Here is a 25,409-nt window from a genome sequence, read left to right as displayed (position 1 = left end):
CATAGTTTCATCTTGTTTATGAACCGCACCATAATGGACCCCAGACGAGTTAAACTACAGTAGCTTGCAAAACAAAAAACACTATTATCAGAACACTAACTCTGCATCAAATATGTACCTTTCTAGTAAATGCTTAAAAATATTTTCCCCAGCCTTTGCTCCCAATTTTATTGGCATGTAGCACAGATTAATATCAGATTTTTCCAGTTTACGGTTACACAGAAATTTGGAAAGATTGCCTCAATAAACCACCAGGAATTTTAAGAGTTAAACTAGTTCCCTATATTTGTTATAAAGGCACGATATTATCTGAACAGGAAGAAATTATATTTCATAGAATAATTCCCCCATTTTAGGTTGTCTAAACAATTCAGAAATTCTCCTATATATAAAAATGGCCAAACACTGCTGCAAAACTAACTCTCTAGATATAGCTGTTTACATTGTACAGTATAAGGAGAGATCCAGCAACACGTAAGAATCAAAGGTGTCTTCAGGTGATCACAGTAGTGCAGTTTGAGCAGTTACTGCCACTTAGTTGCCACTGCTTAGTTTAAGCAAACGTGCTTTGCTTCGCACCACAAAGGAGGAGCAGCCGCTCAGGTGTACTTTTAAACTGCAGCAATGTAATGGTAGAGCAACTATCAGGCAGCGAAGCCTGCAAGCCCTTACGTTTCTAGACTACGCAAAGCAAGTCTTCTCCCTCTGCGGGCCAGCCGGCTGGAGAGGCAAGCACACTCGAGCCAGAGGAAGCTGCGGTTCAAAGCAGGGTATGACCACTGACACGGAGGGGGGCATAAAAAAGCCAGTCCTGCCTCCCCGACGCGGTAGGTAGAGGATGTTGAGATACGATGCTGTTTGTTCACTTCTAAATTTCTTCCCCAAGATCTTAAGATGATGCTCCCTCATGCTTCAGCCTAATGTACATCCTTGAAACGTCTACCTCCATCTAAGTCTTTGTCTAGAAGAGAGAGGTGAAGGGGAATTGAAAGTATATATGTAAAAAAAAATTAACTGCGGATGTATTACATTTTGTTATCATTTATACATAAATATGTATATGTACACACACATATATACAGTTCCCTCCTTCAGCTGTACTAAGTGTTTTGGAAACTATTCTCTTTTCTGCAGCATACACAAGAAGGCAATCGCCTGGTATTAACCTTTCATTCAGGCTCTCCGTTAGGCAGGAGCTTTCATCTCTGCTCTCCTTCCTAAGCAATGGCCTGACGTTAGACTTAACAAGACCCAGTAGCTAAGTAGCCAGCAAGCAACAACGGGCTGCCATAAAACATCTGAACAGACCGGAAACAAACAAGTTTTCTAATTCTCTAAAGGCAACGTGACCCCAAAGGGAAGCCTGTCTAAGCTGCTTCCTTGCACCTTCTTAATAACACCAGCCCTGAGCAAAGTGAGGGAAGTGGAAAACAGGATGGAAGCTAGGTGATTTCTGCCACTTGCCTCCAACATCCTTTGGTCAAATGCGCTGCGTCTCCCTGACCCTGGGCAAGATCAAAGGAAGGCAGCCCTATTTACAACATCCTGAGCAATTTAGGAGTCCCACTTGGCATTGTTTCCTCCCTCTCTCCCCGCTCCCTTTTAAATTGAATGGCTTCTAATGAAACCTCAAACATTTATGAGTTTATAACTGCTCCGAGTCAAGGAGTACTGCACAGAGGATTTTAAAAGAAATAAAAGACAAAATTCTCCACTTTACCAAGCAATTTTTCTTTCTTTTCTTTTCATGCAGTACTCTTTTGCATGTAGCAAGGTTATTTTTAATTACAAACTTGAAGGATTCATGCTACTGTGCTTTTTATGGTCTGCCTTCATTTCCCAGAAAAGCATGCACCGGACTTGGGAGCGTGCAGTTACTCTCATTTTAAATCAGGTTAGCATTTAAAGAAGGGTGAGAAAAAAATTTAAATGAAAGTGCTTGCTAAACACATAGGATGTTCAAAGAATCTGCTTTGTTTGCATTTTAGTTTCACCTTTTTTTTTTTTTTTTTTAAACCATAACACACTCTAATAACCTGTGCGCCCCCTTTCATACATGCCAATAACTGACAACTTTCACATGACCTGTAATGGTAGAAAGTGACACACACACACTATATAAGTAGCCTCATAGAATAAACCAGTGCTTCGTTCCATAAAATATTGCAGATAGGTGTTAATGAGTCGTGCACATACCGTCCCTTCTTTCACAGCCCACAGAAGGTGCCAAAGCGGGGGCACCCGAGCTTTAAACACGCAAATCTGGCCAAAACAGCCCAATGCTGTTGCAAGCACGTGAGCCAGCCCAGACTTCTGGCCAAGGGCTGTGCTCGAGACGCCAAAGGCGTGACTGGTCCCCGTCCAGGCCTGTGTCCAGCTACAGTGGGCGCATCCGAGCTTCCCCAGTGCTTCGTCAGCGTCGCCCCTCCGGCGGAGCCGGCTGCGCTTCAGCTCTCCTGCACAAACCGTGGACCCAAGCGCTGCCTCACCTATGGCGCTGCAAACTGAATGGGCTGCTAAACATATTTAAATAGCTGACACTAATCCGTCCCCTTTTAACCGTAATGAATTAGGGGGTGAAAAGCAATTTCCTTGGGGTCCTTTGAAACACATTTTTCTCGTCCCGAGTCAAGCCTGTTGCGAACATTAAACACTTTCAAAGACAATTCTATTTTTCAAGCATGTAATTGCTTTTTCTCATCTCCCTTCCGAGCTAAACTAGTAGTTTTATGCCCCGTGTATATTGTCAAATAAGATCTATGTTTGCGTGCGTAAAAGCAAAGAAAATTAAAGATCACAAAAGTATTTTAATTTACATAAGAAAAAGTTATGATTACAGTGTCTTATAAAACTTCTAATTTCATCAACTTATTATATGTTATTCTTCAATTGAGAGAGCACTCACAGTATGAAGAGAGTCCTTAAATCAAACACACACTGCTGGGGAACAATCTTTATTTTAATGATGCTCAATAACAGGGATTAAAATATTTTATGAGTCACAGTTTTCATAAAAAAGCAAAACAAAAAAGGAGAATGGTGATGATCTTGTTCAAAGTGAGGGACTTGTTCATTAAATATCAAAAAAAAGTGTGGGGGGGGGAGGAATACGCATCTAAAAAGGTATACTGCATTGTACTTTAAAGCATTAACTGCTTTTCACTTAATTAGCTCCCTCAGATCCAAAGGAATCTGAGCTGCAAACTCCCCAGCTCCACGACACAAGTAAATGCTGTCCCCGCCACTCCAGACGCAGGATGAAAGAGCCCTTCAATCTAAAGATCTATTTATATTCCCTCACGTGGCGACTATTAAAGGTTTCCTTTTCGGTTGAGGTTTCTCAGCATTAAAGTTAGCAACTGTTCGAATGTGAAAAACCTTATGTATGCTGATTTTTAAAACCTAGGAGACTTTTCTGTGTTTTGATAAATTTGGTTTAAATCAACAACAACAAAACCTGCACAGCTTTAAACTTCCCATGGAGTTTCTCTGCAAGAAGAAAACAAGAATCAAACCTATCTGAAGTGATACATTACACAAACTACTGTGCCACTGATAAAGAAACCGAGGTGAATAATCTGTAATTCTAATGATCTAAAATGTTGACCGAATCCATTCGACACAAGTAGCCTTTGCAGCCCTTTCCCTGCCCCTCCATTTCCGGGCAGATGCAGTCACGGGGATACGCGGTAGGACTAGCGTGCCGTCTCCTACGGCCTGCAAAGGGCACCGCAAGCGCGCACGCGCGCTGTGCAGCACAGGAAGGCGTCGACGCTGGAATTTTACCTCTGTTTCTGCCTCCGCTTTGCTGAATGGCCTCACACAAATCGGTGCTGTGCTTCAACTTCCTCGTATGTCAACAGGAATGATTATATTTCCATACCTCACAGAGCGCAGAAAGGAGCCACAGCTCATGCCTTTCCACAAAAAACATCTTCCAGTTTGCCATGAACGTCGCTTCGGAAGAGACTTGTGGTAAAAATAAATGTCTTAAAAATTAAAATGCATACAGTAAAAGTTTGCTGCTAATTATTTCTAATGTAGTGTAAGCATAAAACAGTACTACTTTTAAAATTAGCAGAGCTCAGCACTTGCACGTTAGCCAGACTTCTTTTATGTCCCTGATCTTCTTTTCAATTTGTTTTTAACAATTTATTCTTCCTATTAATTCAAGAACAACAAGCCTAGAATGCTAATTACTAAAGGTCAGTATTCTAAATTAAAAAGAAAAAACAAACTGAGACTGAGATTGTAGGCCAACTCCAGTCCTAAAATCTACATGTTCTTTGCTCAATCCCAGCCTCCCCAGCAAGAATAAAGGCTCTCTGAAGGCAAATAAAATCATAGTTCTGCCTTGGGAAGACAATGACAATTGCTTCTTTCAATATTTTTTAATTTGCAAGGCAGTGAAAACAGACTAGTTTGAATAAGTCTATGGTTTCTGTACATAAAGCTTCCTGAGACAATACTGCATTAAGGTACTCCTGCGCTCCCACAACCCAAAACTACCACTCTCAGCAACTACGTTGGCACAACTCCTCATGTAACAGCACTACTAGGCAGGAACTCTACAACATGCTACAGATCTGCCCAACTACTTTTAGTACCTGTGTTTCTTGCACCAGGCAGATGTTGTGCATTTAACAAAATCAAACTCATTGAAAAGCCTCTTCGAAAATAGCTGCTTCCACCTTAGAGCGCACATACACAAAAGCCACTTTTTAAGTAGGGCTGAGAATACAAACACAATACACATTTTATGTGAGACAAATGCCACCTTGTTGTTCAGAAAACTAAGCTGTATAATTACTTAAAAGTTGACTTGCACATGATAATTACTGTGATATGAGGCTCTCACTCTCTGCTGCCTGAACAAAAGTCAAAGCTTGGATTTTAAGATGTTATGACTATAAATGCAACTTTCATAAAAGACAAATATTTTCCAATTTTGTTGCTGTACGTGACAGCTGGATGGCTAGTCAGGCAGCCAGCAAGCAATGGCTAATACATCTCTTCCAGAGCTCTCAAGTTTAATACCAAGTTGAGCAATACCATGGGGACATTTCTACCGTTGGTTAAAGTAGCTTAAACCTTGAGTAAATCTTAGCTTGTAAGATTTACTCCAGAGTCACAAAAGCGTTAACAGGAGCATTTGTCCTGAAATTATTGCAACACATCAGCATTTCTACTCCAAATGGGATTTTAAAGAACCACCATAACCATTTTGGGTGGGCCTGAACTTGAGCATACCTGGAAGAAGAAAATATATCTGCCCTCATCCTGTTGTTTGGATGACAGGAAACACAGATAACTCCTTAATGGTCAATACAGTTTCTCCTTAAGGGCAAAAAACTATTTCTATATTAGCAGAAATTCAGGAAGATACAGAAACTGATAAAGATAGTTGTAAACAACTAAATTCCCTGTAATCACGCTGCAATTTAAGAATAGCCTCTTTTTGCAATGAGCATTATTGTAAGAAATCAAGACTAAAAAGATTGCAGTTGAAAATCTTTCCCATCTTTCCCACAATTGTTCTCCTCACTTTCATACACACTATCCACTGTTACAGGGACTTCTCTAATGGTAGCAGCCAGTAATGAGGAGCCATGATAAACAGGCCAGGTGTCTCCTGTACCACCAGAAACATTAATTATTACAGAGTTTTAAATACATACCCTGTTCTAAGAGCCGTTTTTATTAGTTATGCATATTTTAAGTCAAATTCTATGGAAAAGAGCTCAAAGAACATTGCAACTGAAAGCTGTGCTGGCCCAATAAAGCATATCAATCTTCCATATTCAGCAAATGAATGGCAGGTAACAGCTGTTACAATATATAAAATTCTTTTCTGACTCAGACTGAATATGCATTTCATAAAATTGTCTTAAATAATGCCAGGAGTACTGCTAACTGAAATAAAACTATTCTAATTTCATTAAAAAAGAAGAAAAGGAAAACACACCCCAGATGCAATAAATGATTTTAGTTCCAAAAGAGAGCAAAGAACGTTCTGTTTTTCCCATTCTTTGAAGTTACAGCTACAAAATTCACATCCATTTTAATATCCAGATTATATAAATCCTGCTCTACAATGCTTGCTCAGAACTGAAGAAAAGAAATGGCTGGAACTGTTCTGGGCAAGGATCAACTGTTGTATACATAAAGGGACAAATTAAAGAAACTGATTTCGCATTTTGTCCTGAAGCATCTGAAAAAAAAAACCCTATTTTTCTTGAAAAATTCTTCTAATCACAGAGATGGCCAGGCAGAAATCCATTTTACCAAAGACCTAGCGTGCATCAAAACTAGTATCTGAAAAGAGGGTTTTGTCAGAACTTGTAAACTGATGGAAGGGCTCACTGACTCACACAGGCTGATTCCAAAAATGTCTTTCCTGTAAACCTGCCTTAAAGGTAGCATGTATAGGAAAATAAAATTGGCAGCATGTACAGAAAAATAAAATTATGTATGTCCTTTGTTTCTTTATAACACACAAAGAAACCTTGTCAAGAAAATTCTGAGGGCGGTTTGGTTGTTTTTGTTTTTAAAGTATACACAAAATTTGAAGACTTACTCTCCCTGAAAGACGCCATGGAGATTATACAATTACAGAACAGCACTGTATCAGACAGAATGAAAGCTGTACAAAAATAGGAGAAAAGAATTTTAGTCAGACTCTGTAAAACTACTTGCTTCTGTCCCCCTTACCACTAGTGACTGTTGAACATATGGGAGTATGCATGCCACAGCTGAAGTCTCAACATCCCTCCTGCTATAACAAAAGGTGTGAGAGATTTCAATATACATCATTAAGTTCCTCCCACAAGTTTCTGAAGCAAAATCGATGAAGAATCAGTTTGACTTGATGCTTGGGGATTTTTGCTGTTGTTGCTTGTTTGTGATTTTTCCTGAAATAAGGGGAAATCCAAATATGATTCCCCAAAAATCAGACATTAGGGAGAAAATCACAATTCGGGCTTTCCTATTTACCATAGCATTAAAAAAAAAAAAAAGTTATTTTTAAAATTTAGTCTGTGCTTTGAAAATGCAGATGAGGATGATAAATTACATACAGACAGGCACAGGGTAACAGTTCATAGTGTCCACAATTCTGAACTCCTCAAGCTCTCAGATACCTGCCAAGACAAACTAATTTTTAAATAGCCATCTACTACATAGATTTAAACTCTATGCATACAGGTCACAAGCTCCAGCCTTTCCGAGCTCTTCAGAACATTACGAAAACAAAAGCTTGCCTGGACTTCAAAGGGAAATCTCTGAAAATTCACAAGCAACAGGGGACAACCATAGAGGAGAACTACGAATACTGGAGGAACTGGTGTTGCAGATAAATTCCCTCATCAGGCGGCAAAAGAGGTGTCTTAAAAGCTAAAAAAAAAAAAAAAAAAAAAAAGGGAATGGCAAATTACTAATGCTCTGTACACTGTGAATCTCCTCGGTAGCCCTGATAGCAAGAAAGAAGAAAAACCATACATGTCTTAAGCCTTGCTGCAGTAAAGAAAAATCTATCATTCAGAATGAAGGACACCTAAAAACTGGCAGCAAAAAATTTCAGCTTCTAAAGTATTAAGTAATGATGTGATTCACCTGCTACTGAAATCACCACTGAGACAAAGTTTAGTATCTCCTGGATGAGAGCCTGGGAAAGGCAAGGTTGTAAATGTGTTCCCTTCCCACTCCCCCTCCCAAACACCAGTCCGAGGTGCTTCGGAGAGAGGATGGGGCACTTCGACTCTTTCCAGGAACAGTATCTCCAGTACAATATTTGCCTCATATTTATTAAGCACGTACCAAGAAAATGAAGCTGGGGGCGGGGAGGTGAGGGGAAATGGCCTTACAGGGTTAATAGAAGAGAGCAGAGAGTTAGTGGCAGCCTTCAGGAAGGCAGAGGGAAACTGGAAGCAAAACGCAGCTTAACACCCAGAGACCTCAGAGGATCTTAGAGGGAGTAATTTTCCCAATCCCCCCGCCCCAACACGCACGCACAGACTTCTCTCACACGTACCCACACTCTTTCTAAATCAGGCAGAGGTCAAACAAGACTGGCAGCTCCAGCTCTGCTGCAACACCTCTGGTGAGCAGGAAAGCGCGGAAAGCAGGCCAAGGTGGGCCGTTCGGGGCGCTGCAGGAGCCAGCGCCGTCTCATCAGGAAGGCAGCAGGCCCCCCAGGCTCTCCAAGGTTATTTTAGCAGCGCAGCTCAGTGCGTACCCTTGAAAGCAGCTTGTCGTTTCCTCTCATTAAGCACAACATCCCTCACCCAGCTCCCCAAAAGCCTTTTCTATACATACTTTGGCTACACAGATGACACCATGGTAGGAGATGGCCTGTCTTTATGAGAAAAGGACTGGCAGGGGACAGGGGAGTCGTATACAAACGACTCAAAGAAATTTGTAATGCACTTAATATATTGGAGAGAGGGCCTAAATAAGAAAAGCTCATGTGCTACCCAGAACAAGAGTTGCCTTGTTTGTTCTCTTCCACATTAAAGCATTCAGTTTTGCAGATTCTTAACTGATAATTATCTCATCGCAGCCCTTAGCTGTATGTTTGGCTATATATTTTACATATAGTATTGCAGAACAGAGAGGTACTGAGGAAAAAAAAAAAGGTATAAATGTGTGAAGCTGAATTATATATATCTAAACAATCACTTGCCTACCTTAAAATCTTGTACCACGTTCAAATTCACTTTTGGAGAAAAGGACTGGCGATATTTGGTCTACTTAAATAAATATTTATTAATCTCAATATAAAAGATCAGACACCAAATTTATATGAGCTGAGCACAGTTCAAGCAGAAGCCAATAATAGCTGCTTTCAGACTTTGCAGCGTTGGAGTTTGCCAAATGGAAGTGACAAGTCTGGACCACTAAGAAAAATGAAGCCATTTGGTAAGTTATATGCTGCGTAATAAACAGTCTGTCAGTTTGCTTCTAATCCCCTTTCTTCAACAATTTTTTTTTCTTCCTTTTTCCTGATGCACTCTGCAGAGCATGTGCGTATTATAAATTAAACAGAAGCTACTTCAGCTCTGTGGACCACACACCATGGACGACTTAAGACAGGTCATTGTTACCTAAACAGAATCTGTTTATTGTTTGCATTGTACATTTCACTTCTGTTTTGACAGCAGATTTTAAAAAGAGGATATTACTCTTTTTAGAGTTTTTAATTATTTATGAAGAAAAGAGAAAAAAAGTTTTGCAGCAATAACACAAAAGCAAAGCCCTGAAATTTTTCATTTCTTCCCATGACATCTGTGGGTAGTTCTTTCTGTTCATAATGCTTTTGTTCAGTGCTGATTTACTGTAGTCTGAGACAAGACGCTATTCAGAGTCTATTCCAGAAACTATGGAGGAAGTAAAAGGAGGATGCATCTAATTTGTTAACTTTCACGACATCACCACTTACGACTAGTACGATGCACTAAAAGAGCAGAATATATTTCATTGAACCATTCTCCTTCTTGCTCCTTTTTTGTAGACATTGAAAAGGGTGGGGATAGCAACACTGCCATGACAGCTTTGCTACTTGCAACATCACTTGCCAACTACACAAGGAAGGAAAACACCTTGTATTTTATACAGCTACACACCCTATCTCTACACACCTCGTGGAGCAAACAGCCAGTGGCTCTGCCCATTTCGCACCCTAGAGCACCACTGTGAGGATGACATGACATGACTGAAGGATGTCTGTAAGGGAGACAGTTAAAAAGGCCAAACTGGAAAAGAAGATCCGGCAGTAAAAATCCCAACACCATAGAGCTGGCCTGGGAAAAGTTCTTTGATTGTTCGCGTGGGAGTCCAGGGAGGTCACTCTATATGCTGGATCCATTATTTACGGACACAAGATCGTGCTCCTTGCCTGACAAGATTTTTAGAAAGATGAATTCATGCCTGCAAAATCCTTGACCTTTTCATGGGAGACAATGCAAAAATTCAAATTATTAAACACTTCGAAGAGAGAGCAGGCAGCAACTGTTTGGTCCGCATGCTAACCTGAAAAATAAGTCGTCAGCTAATCATTGCCTACACCCAATCTTCCAGCCAGCTTATTCTGGTGGTGGCAGAGGCCAAATGGCTCATGCTGTCCCACTTGCCTGGCCACACTTGCATGCGTGGATTTGCTGGAAGTATTAGATTTACTGGGCACATAAACCACAAGAACTTTGCCTGCAGCACACGGCACATGCACAGAAGTAAGTTCCTGTCTACTCGCAAATTCCTCCAGGTAACAGCCAGCCAAGAGAGGGTTATGCTGCCAGAATAATTCACGTCTCCCACTTTTTAGCTGCTTTCTTGCCCTGGGGTACTTCTTGAAAAGGTCTAGAAACAGGCTGCAGGCCAGATAATTTGCTCTGGTGGTGAGAGCCTGTTCCTGGCACCCATTTTTCCAGCACCCAGCACAGCCCAGCGTGTTATATGACTGTACTCACAATGTGACACAGGATTGGCCAAAATGTCCTCCAAGAAAGCTGGTAGCTGGGAGTGAACTGTTGTCTCCATAACAACTGGAACTAGCAGTTAAAACAAGGAGCCAGCAAGGCACCCTCAGGGCACACAAGGCCAACAGCCTCCGAGGCTGCGTGAGGCAGAGGGAGGGCAGAGCGTTTCCAGCAGGTGGAGGGAGCTGATCCTTCCCCCTCTGCTCAGCCCCGGTGAGACACACTGGCGGTGCTGGGTCCAGTGCTGGGCTCCCCAGTACTGGAGAGATATGGACATGTGGGAGTGGGTCCTGCAAAGGGCCATGGGGGTGATTAAGGGACGGGAACACCTGAGGAGCAGCTGAGAGAGGTGGGACTGTTCAGCCTGCGGGGGGGGGGGGGGTTAAGGCTCAGGGGGAACTGCTCAGCATATATAAATACCTGATAGGGAGGCAATAAAGAAGATGTAGCCAGACTCAGTGGTGCCCAGTGTCAGGACGAGAGGCAACAGGCACAAACTGAAACACAGGAAATTATGCCTGGACATAAGAAAACAATTTTTTACTGTGGGGGTTCTCAAAACAGCGGAGCAGGTTGTCCAGGGGGGCTGTGGAGGCTCCATCCTTGGAGATATTCAAAACCTGACTGGACACAGCCCTGAGCAACCTGCTCTAGGTGACCCTGCTGGGAGCAGAGGGCTGGACCAGATGATGTCCCGAGGTCCCTGCCAGCCTCAGCCTGCCTGTGAACTGGTCTGGCATGGGCTCCACTCCCACTGGGCCCTCACAGCAGAGAGCGGGCACTTCTCCCCATACGCTCAGACTTACTTGAATATATATCTACTGTTGCTGCTCCTTCCCAGTTAATGACTCCTCCATTGTAAATGAAGACCCCAGACTGCTAGATTAACAGTTCTGCTGCATATAAAAGAGGAATCAAAACACTTGCACTGTTTTATACTAGGTCTCAAAATCAGCACAACCTCTGTACAAATCAAAATTGTGGAATGAAGTTTCTCGAAGTTCCTCAACATCCTATGAGCAAATAAAATCAAGGAATAAAACCCTGATCTGATGACAGCTGCAGACCAAATTAACGTGAAAGTACTTGGACCGAATTTGGGACAATCTGTTAATACTCTTCATATTGTAAGCCCTCAGCTTTCCACCTTTTTCCTGCCGCTTTTGGAGGCAGGATGGACTTGACTAGCTTAAGACAACTATGAGTTCATAGTTGTCTTATGAGTTCTGTTTTTCTTGCAGTTGGTGCTTCCAGGAGCTTATCAACAAAATAAGCCCTCAACTGAAAGCCTGCTCAAATTGGCAAAAATCACACTGTACTCATTTTCTTACATAATATTTCCCTCAAGAAGTATCAATACAAGATGTACTTTCTGGATACAAAGGAAGTCCCTTACACTACCTACAGTAATAAATCCTATTTGCAACTAGTTAGGTCAGTCTTGGCAGTTTTACCTTAGTCTCTTCCATAGTCTACACTACGGTCAACTAATTCATGACGTGGAGACATTCTTAAGGAAAGACTTGACAGGGCTTTCTCAGATTCACAACAGATTAGTTCAATAGGAGGACCCTGTCTGCTTTTATTTAGTGTCACTGAATGTAACGCTTGTTAAAAAAATCCTCTACTGAACAACAGAAAATGTTGGTACTTTTTACAGAATGAACTTCAGTTATCTTCCAGACTTTGGTAAGGCATTCTGTCTTTAATAAAAAAACACTCTGTTTTTAATGGGAAAAATATTACTTTATACAATTTTATAATTCATTATATTCTCTACCATATATCTCTCACCTTTGCCTCTAGTAACATCCACAGATCAGCTACCAATATGGAGAGAAGCCTCGGAGTTTGCCTCTTTTCTTCCGGCTCACTCCTGATACTTGGTATTATACCTAGTCCCTAAAAAAATGCAACGCAGCCACAGCTTCTGAAAAGGGTTGGCCCAGTCTGGAACGGAAAACAAAGTAAAATCACGTTCACACGCATGCTCACATTCATACATTGGCGTTACAGGAACACAAAGGTTTCAGTTTGGCATTCTCCCCCATGAGTCAATCAGCATGCCCACTGTTTTTCATGAAGACTCTGCTGTCTTTCAAATGAAATGCAAAGTGATGATTTATTGCAGTCAGAAAGCTTGTGTTTGTCCAAGGGTGTGGTTAGGCAATATAACTGAGCAAGCTTGCTGCACTAAGAGGCCGGTCCCACTCCTTCCTTCCCTTCCACGCTCCTCCCTTTTTGCTATTTTTTTGGATTCGGTTTCTGACAGGTTAGCGAATTTATCTCATTTATTGGGCAAACAGACAAGTACCAGAGCTGATACAAGGGGGTGAGCAAAAGCCTGCAACTGGGGGCTGATGAGGAAGGAGCAGAACTTGCCCCTTTAAGCAGAAGCAAACCACTAGCCTGGCTGCAACCATAGCAGTTAGCTAACTTTAAAAAGCATATTCCATATTCTCATTGGATTTAACATTTAATACATGGATGTTGTTTTATCTCATTTCCATCTGCAGTTCCAATTATTAACTCTCTGGAGTTAATAATGCGGAATTTACACCAGAAGACTGAACTGCTTTAGGCACATATTTTATTTCCTGATCTAAGCTACTACATGGCAGCCATGAGCTCACAGTGTTAGGCAGCTCCTATTCCACAGGTGGCTGCACTCCAGGGCAGGCACTGCAGGACCCTTTACAACCAAGGAGGAAAACAAGTAACCCATAAAGTCATAAGAGGCTCTACTGGTGCTCCCCTGGCTCCTCCGACACACACAGAAGGACAGCATTTGGCATTGCATTCTTCTGCATGCTGCAACTCCAAAGTATTTCCTGGCACAAACAGGCTGACAGGACTGGTTATATTACTCTGAGGCTGAGAGGTGGCTGAAAGCAAGGAAGATCAGCAGCATACTGCGTTAGGGCACAGACCGACACACAGAGAGGGTAAGAACTGTCCCATTAAGTACAAGAAGTATTACAAACTCTGCCTGTCGCAGCCGTCTCGTTAAGACAAACACAATCATAATTCTCAGCAAAACAACCCGTGACTGAAGCCCTTCCTTTCTCCCCACTAGATATGCAGAAAAGCCCATCACGAGCGAGACCAGAGCCTTTCCTCTGCCACCCCTCCCTCTGCAACTGCACCTCAGCTCATTCTCTCTTAACCAGCACTCTTTCACAGAGCTGGCACCTTAGACAATTTCTGAAGCATTAGCATTTTCTTAAAATAGTGTTAATCTTACAGAAAACAAACTACGTTACAATTATGTTGTACAAGCAACACATTTTTAATCCCCTTGACTAACATATCTGAATAAACATTCAAACCAAAGCTTAAAACAGGGGTATGCAAAGGGCGTCATTAGCTAGCAGGGTTCTGCAACGGCAGAGCTAACAAAGTCCGTTTTTCCTGTGGCTGCGTGTCCTTTGCTCCCAAAACTCTCCCCTTGCTGCAGGAACGCCGCCTCCCTCCCTCCCTGCCGGGTTTCCTGGGCAAGCAGGAGCCGCGCTGCAGGCCAGCGGAGCCGGGCTGCGCCAACAGGAGACACAGCCGCTGCCAAGCGTGGTGACTGAGCCAAGCTCTGCCGGCCTTTCTGTTAGCGGGGACGCTAACCTGTGTCTCTCCAGCCAGCTTCCAGCGGTCATAAAAACTAGAGACACAGCGAATTATTCTAGCAGCTTCTAATCCTTTTCCTGCTAGAATTTGCACATCATGTTCAAAAGTTATTTGGAGTATGACGGCACAGATAGAGCCATCGCATAAACCCCATTTCCTGAAGAGAGGAGGCTTCTTCGTCCTCAGTACGTCAGCCTGGACTGCTGGGCACCTACAACTCCTAGGCTTTAGACAAATATGAAAATCAACAAGCTTTAATTTCCAAAACTCATTCCAGATCACCAATACAGCCCTGAGCAGCAACTCTGCAGTTTTGCCCCCCTCTGCCAAGAAAGTTCACCTATTTGGATGGAATAAGAGATTGAATCCAATGGAAAAAAAGAGAAACATAGTCACATCCGGGAGCATAAGAGGTAGACATTAACGCAAAACAAAAAAGAGTCCAAACCAGGCAGCAAGTTATAAACATCAAATATTGAAATTCCAAAGCTGACCTGCAAATTTCACGGTTAATCTGATGCAGATCCTTTTTCTGCAGTTGGGTTAAAAGTGCACAGTCCTCTCCTAGGCAAATCTCCAAGGAATTTCAAAACTTGAATGAAAATACTAATTACAATATACTAAAAACAGAACTAGGAAGTGTGTGAGATGACTTTCGAGTGCCACAAGGAAAGCAGGACATGAGCTAACATCCCACTGATGCATCTTTCCTGAAGCACGGGCACAGCGCAGAAGCGCTTTGCGGAAACACCAAAACTCACCCAAACGTTAACTGCTAACGAAACCCAGCAATTCTTCAAGGATCCCAGCATTCTTCAGGTTTTGGGTAGTATCTGTCGCCACAATACCACATACTTTGACAATTTGAAAAGACAACTTTAAAAGGAGTAGCTATCAGTCTCTAATATTTGGCATAAACAATGCATTCATCCTCTTTCAGGATTACAGGAAGACTGCATCTTAGCAGCTGCATTACAGAAAAAAGCAGATATTTAGTTTTAACCAACAAAATCCCTCATGAGGTTAACTAAAAGTGTAAACTGAATTCCACGTTAAATTATCCTCTGTATGCCAAAGCCGCAACATCTAGTACTAGTTATTACTCTTTCAAAAGAAACAGTGCAGAGTTTACACACACATGTATGTTCTAAAGAGAATATTTTATAAACCCCACAAAAACATTTACACAAAATAACTCAATTTAGGCCAGCAGAGTAAATCTCTCGCATACAAAATGTCAGCCAATTAAGCTTTTAGCAGAGCACCAGGGAGACCGATTTTAGAAAGCTAAGCAGGTTTCTCAGTCTAGGAATGCCTGAAATCTGTTTATTCTCAGTCAACAATGACTTTCTGCCTTCTGCCAATTACTAAAGTAGTAGGGGGAAAATGGATTTACTCTCCGCTTTTACAGATCAGTTGGCTTAGGGAAATTTAAACTCGTACACAGATGCCCCACGACTCCTCTTATTAATGTGAGGGGAAAAAAAAAAAAGGTACTTTACCTTCCCCTCTATCTATCTACTCATCCTTTCTTGCTGACAATTGGAAATTGTTAGTCTTTCCGTGAATCCTTCTCCCCTGTGCCCCCAAGTCGGCAATAATTTGGCCGCCTCCTCCCACGAGCAGAGAGTATCATTCAAGAAGAAACTGCATAGCATGAATTTCAGGAAGACCTAGAAAAATTTATGTCTGAAAGGACAATGCTAAGAACTGGGAAGCAGGTCCAGGCAGCAGTTTCAAGTACATGGATGTGATAAACCATCCAGCAGCCTACAGATCTGGCAAAAGCCTTAAGATGCAGTTTTTGGCAGCTGCTGAGAGGCCGTAACAGCAACCTGCCGAAAAGCAGGGAGGTTCGCTTCTCCTCTCTCTCTCTCTTACCCTTTTCCTCTCCTTGCTCCTCCCTTTCTTCTTGCCCTAGAGTCAGCTGTGATGTCCCACCTCCTCATCTGCCCTGGCTCTGACATGGGCCCCGCTCCTCCACTCATTGATTACTCTGGCCCAAGTCACCCAGGAAGATGGGACCCTCTCCCCTTCAGCAGCCGCAAAACTGCCAAAGCAGCTCGTCATGTCTTTCCAAGCCGTAGCCTGACCTGATCTTGGTGCTGGCTGCAGCCTCCCTCCCCTCTTCGCCTTCCCAGCCCTCCCCACACCAGCCCCACTCCTCACTCCTCAGCAGCTCCCACACCGAGCTACTTCAGCGCACCCATCTGGCAGAAAACCTTTCCTTTTCTGGTCAGGTTTGTTTCCCGTTGGTCCAGCACAGGGCTCTTCAGCTGAATCAAAAAAAGGCCAAAAATCACCGCAGAAGCTGGGTCAATTCATTTATTGATGAACTCGGAGCACTTCACAGGCATCTTGTATTGATTAAAATTATATTCTTGTCTGTGTTTCTTTCCAGACTGAAGAAAAGGTTTGAATATAGCTGTATCTTGGAATGATTCCCGAATAAATCTCCATTTCCCAAAGGACAGGTTTTCTCCAAGGCAAGTAGTGGAAATTTGCAACAGTTTATTAAAAAGAGGCAGCTTTACCTCTGGCCAATATCATGTATTATCTGAATGTCATCAGAGGTCCTGGAAAGTAGCTTATTCTTTAAGTGCCTGGAGGCTCTATAGCACATATGATACTTAAAAAAATATTCTAAAACATACTAACTTATTTAACTTTCACTTAATAACAACAACTTTCAGAATTAAAAGCAACAAGAAAAAAAAAACTTTTAAGCTACTTACCTTTTCATAATAATACAATACATTCAGAAAACTCAACTAAGTCCTAAAAAAACAAACAAATAGGTGTGGACATATAATTCTTTTCTTTCCTTAGCAAAAGGCTGGAGAAAAGATGGAGCTTTAACAGCTACAAGTGTATCTTGCTGCACTTTCAGTTATTATAAATATTTCTCCTCTAGTAGCACTTTTTAACTGACAACATCCTCTAAGACTACCTAGACCAACAGGAGTAAAACACTTTAATTACAGAAGATATCTACCAACTGCTAGCAAAACATGGCAAGCAAACTCTGGCTACCGTTCACCCCTAGCCAAGCAGTGGCAGAGGGGAAAGTCAAAGTTGCTCTGCACGTTATCCACCTACAACACAGAGTACTATCATGCCCCTGCAATGCTGCTGCTGGAACGACAACAAAAATGCCCCTGCCAATGAGGATCGAAGCATCTGCTCATGAAACATTTATTACTGCAATCTACATCGTTGATGATGAAAGATGCAGTTCCTTCCTGTTGAGAGTCAAACTTGGTTGGCTTATGAAATGCAGTCAAGACACTTCTACATGTGATGTACCATTGAAAGGTGATGTACCATTGAAAGACAAAATAAAACATTTCGTTGAGGAACACTACAACAAAGATTTTCAGCATATCTGGAAAATAGTCCAAGATTCATAAATATTTCTATGCAAAATTTAGGAAAGCGTTCATCTTTCTTTTTGAATAGGGAACAGGACGCGGTAAGAAGCTGGGGAGCTACACCCATAACCCCAACAACTCAACCTGGGTTTGAAGGGTGCACCTTGTTCTCTATGTTAATGTTTTAGCACAAGGGAAAAAGATTTGAGGGCAAGGATTTTTCAGGTTTTATATTTTCACTCAGTCTCTCTCGACTGATGGATGTGCTCCTTCTCACCTGCAGCTCACTTTGCACCTTCAGTTCTCAGCCCAGGATTCGCTCAGCATGAAGTAAGAGGCTTCTTGCCCAAGGGACAGCCAGGGCCAACAGGAGGATGGCTGGCCTACAGCATTTTTATTAATAATCAGCTGAAGAAATTATGAGGTACTGTGCATACAAGGTTAAGTTAGAGGTATTTGGCATTTTGCCATTTGAGCTACTCAGTAGCATGAAAACAATGTGCCCTATGGAAATTATTCAGCATTTATGAAATGCTGTAATAAGCAAAGGGGAAATCCAGTTAGTCATCTGTCAATCCTCCTGTTGTGAAAAATATCGTAGATTTACAGAATCCAAGGTTGCGTAAAAAAAGCATACCAAGAATCTCTTCACTTTATGAATGAAGGAAGTTCTTAGTAGACCTCACCACAGAGGGGACACTAGATTTTCTTATAAATACTTCAGGACGAAGGAAAACAACTTGCAAGGAAACGGCAACAGACTTCTACACAAAGGTTTGCTCTCCGGATGTGATAATTTTTAAAAACCTCAAACAAATACCACAGCATGCTAATCTGTTCTTTCACTGTAGGTAACCTCAAACATCCTATAATTCTGCTGCATGTTTATTCCTGCCTCATTTACAGGCTCTGATGATTCAAAGACTAACAGTGCAAGGATCAATCCAGTCCCTTCTTCCTGCTTAAGAACTTCATGTCTTATAAGCAACTGTATTTTGTGCTCCAGATTTCTAAAGTTATTTCATCTCTTCCGGGAGCATGAGCTGCATTCCTTAATCTGCCCGTGTTTTATTTACTTTCTAAATAAAAAATACCATTGTAAAAAACCAGGTTGTTTTGATAGGGATTTTAAATTGCACTGGAGTCAAGAAATTAACAGTAAGCGTTCTCAAAGCAACTTAACTGTGCCCCACTGCTGTCACAGCAGGCAGCAGTACAGTAGCATCTTTCACAAGTTTGAAAGGCAGCGTGCAATGCAGCTTCTTGCTGCCGTCCACCTCTCGTGCTGACAAAGCCATGGCTGCCCCCAGAGCAAGCAAATGCAGAACTGCTGAACTTCCCGATTCTTCTGCAAGTGAAAGTTTGAATCTTACGCTGCACTAGTTGGTGCTTAGGATCTTGCTTCTCCTTTCCATGGAAAAGATTTTCCATGGAAGCTTTGTCTTCCAAAATGACAGGAAGATGGAGACAGCAGTCACACAAATAATTTACAGAAGCAGAGGAGAGCTGATGGATAGTCATCCTTTACGAGTGCAATTCTCAGTATTTCAGAATACTACCACTCAGTTAAACCTTTCAGTATAGTTAACTCAGAAGCCCAAGATTTCGGTAAGGAAAAAAATCAAAGAAAAAAAATGTATTTCGGGGATTGAAAGAAGGATTTTCCCAAAATTTTACTCTTTCTGTTCTTACCACCTCAAAAACAAGGTCTATATCTTACAGAAAGAGAAGCCCGAATTCAGTCTTGGATGGGGGCAGGGAAGCTAGAATTTGCATTTATAGACTCTAATCTAATTTCACGCCTTCCTCTTACTCTCACTACCCCATCTTAAAAATTCATGTTTTATTAGATTCATGTAACAGCTATAGCTCATAATGAGATAAGTCAGCTGGTACTGTAGATGTGGTGTTTTGCACCGAACAGTAATGCTAATTATATAAGCCCTCTACTGTACTTCGCTTGCTGAACCCACATGCTTAAGCTGCTTGCTGTATTACTGCGAACAGGTTCGTTGGCAGTAAGTTTACAGGCCGCGGCAGCGTCAACCTTTCCTCAGAACTGTCCCAGGCTGAGAACGTGGACCCTGTGCTGTTAATTACAGGAGGCACGGCCGGACTCCCACGCGCTTACGCGATCCGGCATCACCTCTGCGAGCGAGAGCTGCAAGAGGCCCCGCCGCCTGCGCGCTGCCGCAGCCGCCCGCGCTGCTCCGTCTTGCAAACGGGCTCCTCCGTCCCATAATTGGCTCATAAATTTCATTCATAATTCGGAATGGAAAGGGGTCGAAATGAGCTATCTCTATTTTTAAATGCTGCCATTACTCTCCTGCCTGCAAGCAGTTAAAAAGAGCCGGGCGTTGCGTCTCAGTGATTGGTATAGTTTATGGCTCCAGGCAGGCCAAGCACAGCCGGGACCTCTTCAAATAGGATTTTTCATATCCAAGACTCCTGGATCAATCCTGAATTAATCAACAGCGACGCAAGGTGTAGATAGTCCTGAGTTTCAATGTACTACACTATAACCTCTTTTCATACACACTCAGTTCAGAATATTGGCAGTAAAGTTACATCATACACAGTGAGTACGGTAAAATAATTTAAGAAGTATCAGGTCTACGTTTTGTCTTCAAATGGCTTCGTACAAGCAAAAGAGGGAAGGCCCTTGGGAAATGTGAGTTTAGTAAGGGACTGATAAAACATACATACTTACTGCTCAAACAAAAAAAACAAATCCATCCTTATTATGAAGACCAAAGGACAGGCCCAAATAACTAATATGCATTCCTGATCGCCGAATTCCTTTCAGAGAGCGGACAGGAGAAACATGTCTAAAACAAAAAAAAATTTTTTTTTTAAAAAGGAAAAAAAAAAAGACAAACGTAAACTGCATTTCAGAGCAGGGTTTCACTGACATACTGTGTAGTTTTACTATCATGATGAATGTTCAAAACCTTGCTCATAAAATCAGAAGCAGCAGTTATTCTTAATATTTCCATATAATTATAGAAAGTCCCACGTAAGCAAGAAGTGAGGAATTTGCTAATTTAAATCCACTACAACGATACTGAACTCGAACAAATTTTGCCACATACAAGACAGTCTGAATAGGAATAAGCACGTGGGAAGCAGAAAGTAAAGTACAAGACATGTATGAGCAACACTATACATTCTTTGTTAAAAGCTGGCAGCAAGGGAATTTAGTTTGCTGATAATAAAAGAGAAGTACTTTAATCTCTTTCACGAGCATAATCACTGAAAAAAATTGAAAACCATGACAGACCGATTGACAATTCATTACTGGGAACAATGCTTTGTGTTTTGTTTTGGTTTTTTTTTCGAATTTTCCTTCTCAGATCTTCTAAATAAACAGAGACAAATTACAGATTTGAAAAGCCACGAAGCTGTATAAAATTAACTTCAGTTCAAGTTGTTGCACTGAAGGAAGAAAATCCACCTTTTCATATTCAGCCATTTGCTTCAACTGCTGCCTTGCAGAAACACAGAAATATGTTCTTCCCAGAACCAGCACAAGTTCCTATGAGTCTGTCCACAGTCTTGTCTTGCCTATGTTGAGAGTAGTTTTTGTTATTTGCATTCTTCTTTCCTGGGCCCAGAAAAAGCCCAGGAAAGACTTTAGGAAGACTTAAGGATGATAGTATCCTCTAAGCACGTGTTTCAAGAAACTCTATCCAGCTATTTTGTTGTGCACTAACAGCTATTTTGTCTTTTAAGATCAAAACACAAGCAAACAAATAAACAGAAGGCGATCCAACTGGAAAGATATTTTTGATAGGAGGCAAAGACTTTGCTAACCAACTATTAGAGAACGCCAAGCTGTCTAACACTGAGTCCTAGTGAAATAGGATAAAATGATAACTTTAAAAATCTAGGGACATACACTTATTGATTTAAAGTAGTTTGGTACATCTATGCTGCAAAGATTTACCATCCTAATAACACCCGTTCTCCTGGTATGGCTGTCAAACACATCCTATATATCCTCAAGGGTTGTACCTGTAATGGAAAACGTGTGTGTGCATGAGATGGGCCAGTTCAGGAAACTCCAGCCTCACCAGGTACTGGTACCAAGAGTGCTCATAGTTTGAATGACTGCCTTAGCCTTGTCCCACCAGACAGTGGTGGCTCTTCTGAACCTGCCCGGAACAACCGACTCCAGGAGCAACACCTAGAACCACAGAATACTTGACGAGGAGCCAACACACCACAAAGCTTATGACAGCACTAAGGGAATGTAACTAAATCTGCTTCTATTCAAAATAAATCAGCAGAGCACAGATACTTTGAATTATGCTTCAGATATACCATAGATCACTATTCCAACTTTGGGAGCAAGGTGGTCGATCTAAACCTCCAAAACAACAACAAAACAAAAAACAAACAAAACAAAAAAAACAAGACCGACACCCTGAAGTGCAATATTTTTGTATTTCCCTACTCAACGTTTCACATACCTTTACAAAACACTTGTTCCTTGCTTTCTTGAAAAATAACAACATAATCATAAATTGCAGTATTACAATACAGTTTTATGCACTGTGACCTGTTTAGTATTGTTATGGGGCGCTGCTGCATGGAGGGTGGTTTCCTATTTAACATTATGTTGTGGGAACTAAATCAGAAAACACACACATGCTACACTGAGGACATTCCATTTGATGGAAAGCAGCAGGAATGAGGCAAGGGCACCACTGAAAACATATTACTTAATTCTGAAGAATTACAGTTCCATGAGTCATCCTCATCTACTCCAATAGACTGATGACATTTGGCTGTTTCTTTACTCTAGGTTGTAAAAGGAATATTCCAATCTATGAAACGAAAGTGATCTTTTTAAGAGTGTTTTGAGACATCTTGCTGTTGCTTAGAAGGCAGTAGGGCCCAAAATATGCCAGGTCCCTTCCAAACCAAAGACAATGAGAAATTATCCCTTCACAGAGTTTAAAATCTTTAAACAGGACAAAGACATAGATGCAAAAGGAGAAAATAGCAGGAGTGACTGTAGGAACACCTATTACCTCTAGTTTCAATTTTTTTTTTTTTAAGGACTGAACACATTTTTTTTAATATATAAAAAGCTTGACATATACTTTTTTAGTTGCCCACATAAGCACTAATTCACCATTTCTTGCTCACCAGCTTTTTTTTTTTTTTTAAATAATGTTTCCGGTACTAAGTCTCTGAGAAAATTTAAAGTTTTGCATGTCTAGATCCAAACCTTGTTCCTTTGGTTTCCCTTTTCTTTTTCCTTCAAAATAGATTTTCAAAATATGTTTCCAAGAACTTGAGAAACATGGAACACGATCAGAAAAGCCTTTAACCCCCAAATATAGTTTACTTCGAGCAACGCTAGGATACCCAGACTAGAAGGTTCATATGTAGGATACTCAGCTCAAACATTTGGTTACAGTAGCTTTGACACAATTATCTGTACAGTACTTCCCTTTTACATATATCCCATCAATCACTCTTTCAAAAATAATCCCACCAAAGAAAAAAGGTCAAGAATCACACTGATGTGGCTCTACCAAGATATGATTTTATTGCAAAGTACAAATTAAAACCTCAAAAGACCGCAGGCACCCAATACATTTTGGTATAGGAAAAAGGCACAATAATGGTTAGCTGGCTACTGCCATCCCCATTATTAAATCATGGAACAAAACCTTTTATAGAGAAGAACCTTAATGATCACTAAATATACCTTTAGTCTTTAATTTAAGTGAAAACTCTGACTAAGTGCATAGAATTAGCTGAAAATAGCAATACAGCTGGCCACCTTTGGCAGATTCACAACCAATATGCTTCATCTTTTTGCAGCCACTTCCTTTTGACTGCACCACCTTCATTTAGCTGCCAAGTTGGAAAGAAGAGCAAATGTTGTGCTTCTTTTTAGAGATTGAGAGGAATTAATTCTTTGTATTCCAAGATGAAAAAGCCTCTGTTAAAAAGCATATCGGTTTTTAGTCCCTTAAAGCTCTCCGTTACTTGCTTTAAGGAACCCTCTCCCGAGACTGAATTTACAGAGTATGACACTGAACAAAATTTTCTCCGAGAAACTTTCACACTCAAACTTTGCTTACATTTCACTGTATTGGTAAAAACATAAAGGCAATGAACAACGTGTAGGTTTTTGTACTCAGCTGCTACAAGAAAGCACATTTTCCTTTCAAACTATCTTTCTTTAAATCAAAACATGGTGGTAATGAAGCCACTGCACACAACATTTTTGCTCAAGTCTAATTTTATAAATGCAACATTCATGCACACTTCATTCTGTCAGGCTCTAAGAGCATTTAAGTACTTGGCTTGGATGGTAACTACTGTTCTGGTGACAAGGTAACAGATAGCCAGGACTGTCAGGTAACAACAGGAAAAGTTTTTTTTAAGATACAGCTTGCACAGAAAGAAAAATTCTAACTAGCTAGCAATTTCACAAGCAGAAAGGCAACCCATAACAGTAAAACACACACCAGCCATCAATATAACCCTTCCCAAGACTCCAGGTGACTAGCTGACAATTTTTCATACTCTCTTTTCGTCTTTGCTCTCTCTCTCACTACTTCCACAATGGAAAAGTCACATATACAGCAAAAATTAAGCAATTAGCCATCGTTACACACTACCATGGTTCAAAAGTAGAATCTTTTCAAAAACGAATCCACAATCTCTTTTAAGACATTCATCAAGTCCGTCACGTGAAGCAGGTAAGTAGTCATCTCCTTTCATAAATATAAGGAGAGACAGAATAACACGATAGTATTTTTCAAAATGTAATTAAAAAAAAAAATAAAACACCACACACACACACTGCTGACAGTCCAGCCCAGTCTAGTCTTATCTGTCTCCAAACTGGTCCAATCAGAGACCCCAGTGATCATCTAGAATAGGGCTAAATCTAGCAAGGTTCAAATACTGCAGTTGCGGTTGCCTCTCATCTTACAAGCTGCCACCCCGAGACGGCACGCTCCGCTCTGCCGGAGCGCAGAAGTGGGTTAGAGGGGCAGTTCCAGGGCGGGAGCGCTGCACAGGTTATTTCTGGCAGCTGTGCCCAGGGGAAATTAAAGATTCAGTCACACTTTTCTGCAAGACTCAGAGAGGACAAGCAGATCAAATGCTGCTCCAAATTCACAGTTAAAAACACAAAACCAAATAAACATGTTAACAAGTTTTGCCAACCTATGACAGTGAGCGTGTCTCTGAATCGATGTGGTTTTCTTCTTAAGGCTTCTATTCTTTGAATTACATAACCAGACATGAATCTATATTTACATTTGGAAATATTCACGTTTGTTTTGTTATTCTTTCGAGACAAAAGCTGGCAACTTGGACATAATCAGGACCAACCTTAACTCCATCTGGCTACTGTAAGCAAAATTAAATTCGACATCCTCACCACAGGAAATCGCAGATAATACAACATATGCTCAAATCCTCTATTTAATGATATGTTAATTGATAACATACTAACAACTATGTATATGTAATTTCTGACTGGTTGTAGAAACAGCATCAGTCTGATTCTGCCTAAGCAACTTGCCATTTTGTCCAAAGAGCAGGCCAGTCCTGAATCCAGCTATACCCTTCAGCCTCAAGAAGCATAAATCAAACACAAAGAATCTCAAAATTAAAAATTTAAAAAAGCAACAATTCTTGATTAATTGAACTCTATACATTAAAATATGTAAAGAATTGGCAAACTGATTTTTCCATAATTATCAGAAGAGCGAGAGCAGGGGAAAGGAGTGCTATAACCTTTCGTTGAAGTCATGCCAAAAAAAGATAGCTGTTTGCGGTTAAAGTACTGCAGAATCATTTTAGCATGCAAAACATATAGAAAGAAAAATGGTAAAAAAGAAATTAGAACAATTTGTCTCCCTCTCTAGTCTGAGAAAGCAAATAGCATAAAAGGAAGGAAAGAAAATCAATT

The 25,409-nt window shown here is 41.1% G+C and overlaps 1 protein-coding gene across 7 annotated transcripts in view; it reads right to left on the bottom strand.

Annotated features, from left to right (window-relative positions):
- The window catches only part of JARID2 (jumonji and AT-rich interaction domain containing 2), a 237,628-nt gene that overhangs the window by 182,095 nt on the left and 30,124 nt on the right, over positions 1 to 25,409 (bottom strand). Inside the window, exon 1 of one of the 7 annotated variants that reach the window (XM_068931740.1) lies at positions 12,267 to 12,299. The exons of the other annotated variants lie outside the window; for them this stretch is intronic. Within the exon in view, the coding sequence (XP_068787841.1) occupies positions 12,267 to 12,284 (18 nt within the window). The 5' untranslated portion in view covers positions 12,285 to 12,299. Of the gene's footprint in view, positions 1 to 12,266; positions 12,300 to 25,409 lie in introns of those variants that run through there. 7 annotated transcript variants of the gene reach the window in all.

This window comes from Struthio camelus, chromosome 2 (genome assembly GCF_040807025.1).
Source record: "Struthio camelus isolate bStrCam1 chromosome 2, bStrCam1.hap1, whole genome shotgun sequence".
NCBI classification, from domain to species: Eukaryota; Metazoa; Chordata; class Aves; order Struthioniformes; family Struthionidae; genus Struthio; species Struthio camelus.
The sequence above is the reverse complement of the archived record's forward strand: the minus strand, read 5'-3'. Positions and strand labels throughout refer to the sequence as shown.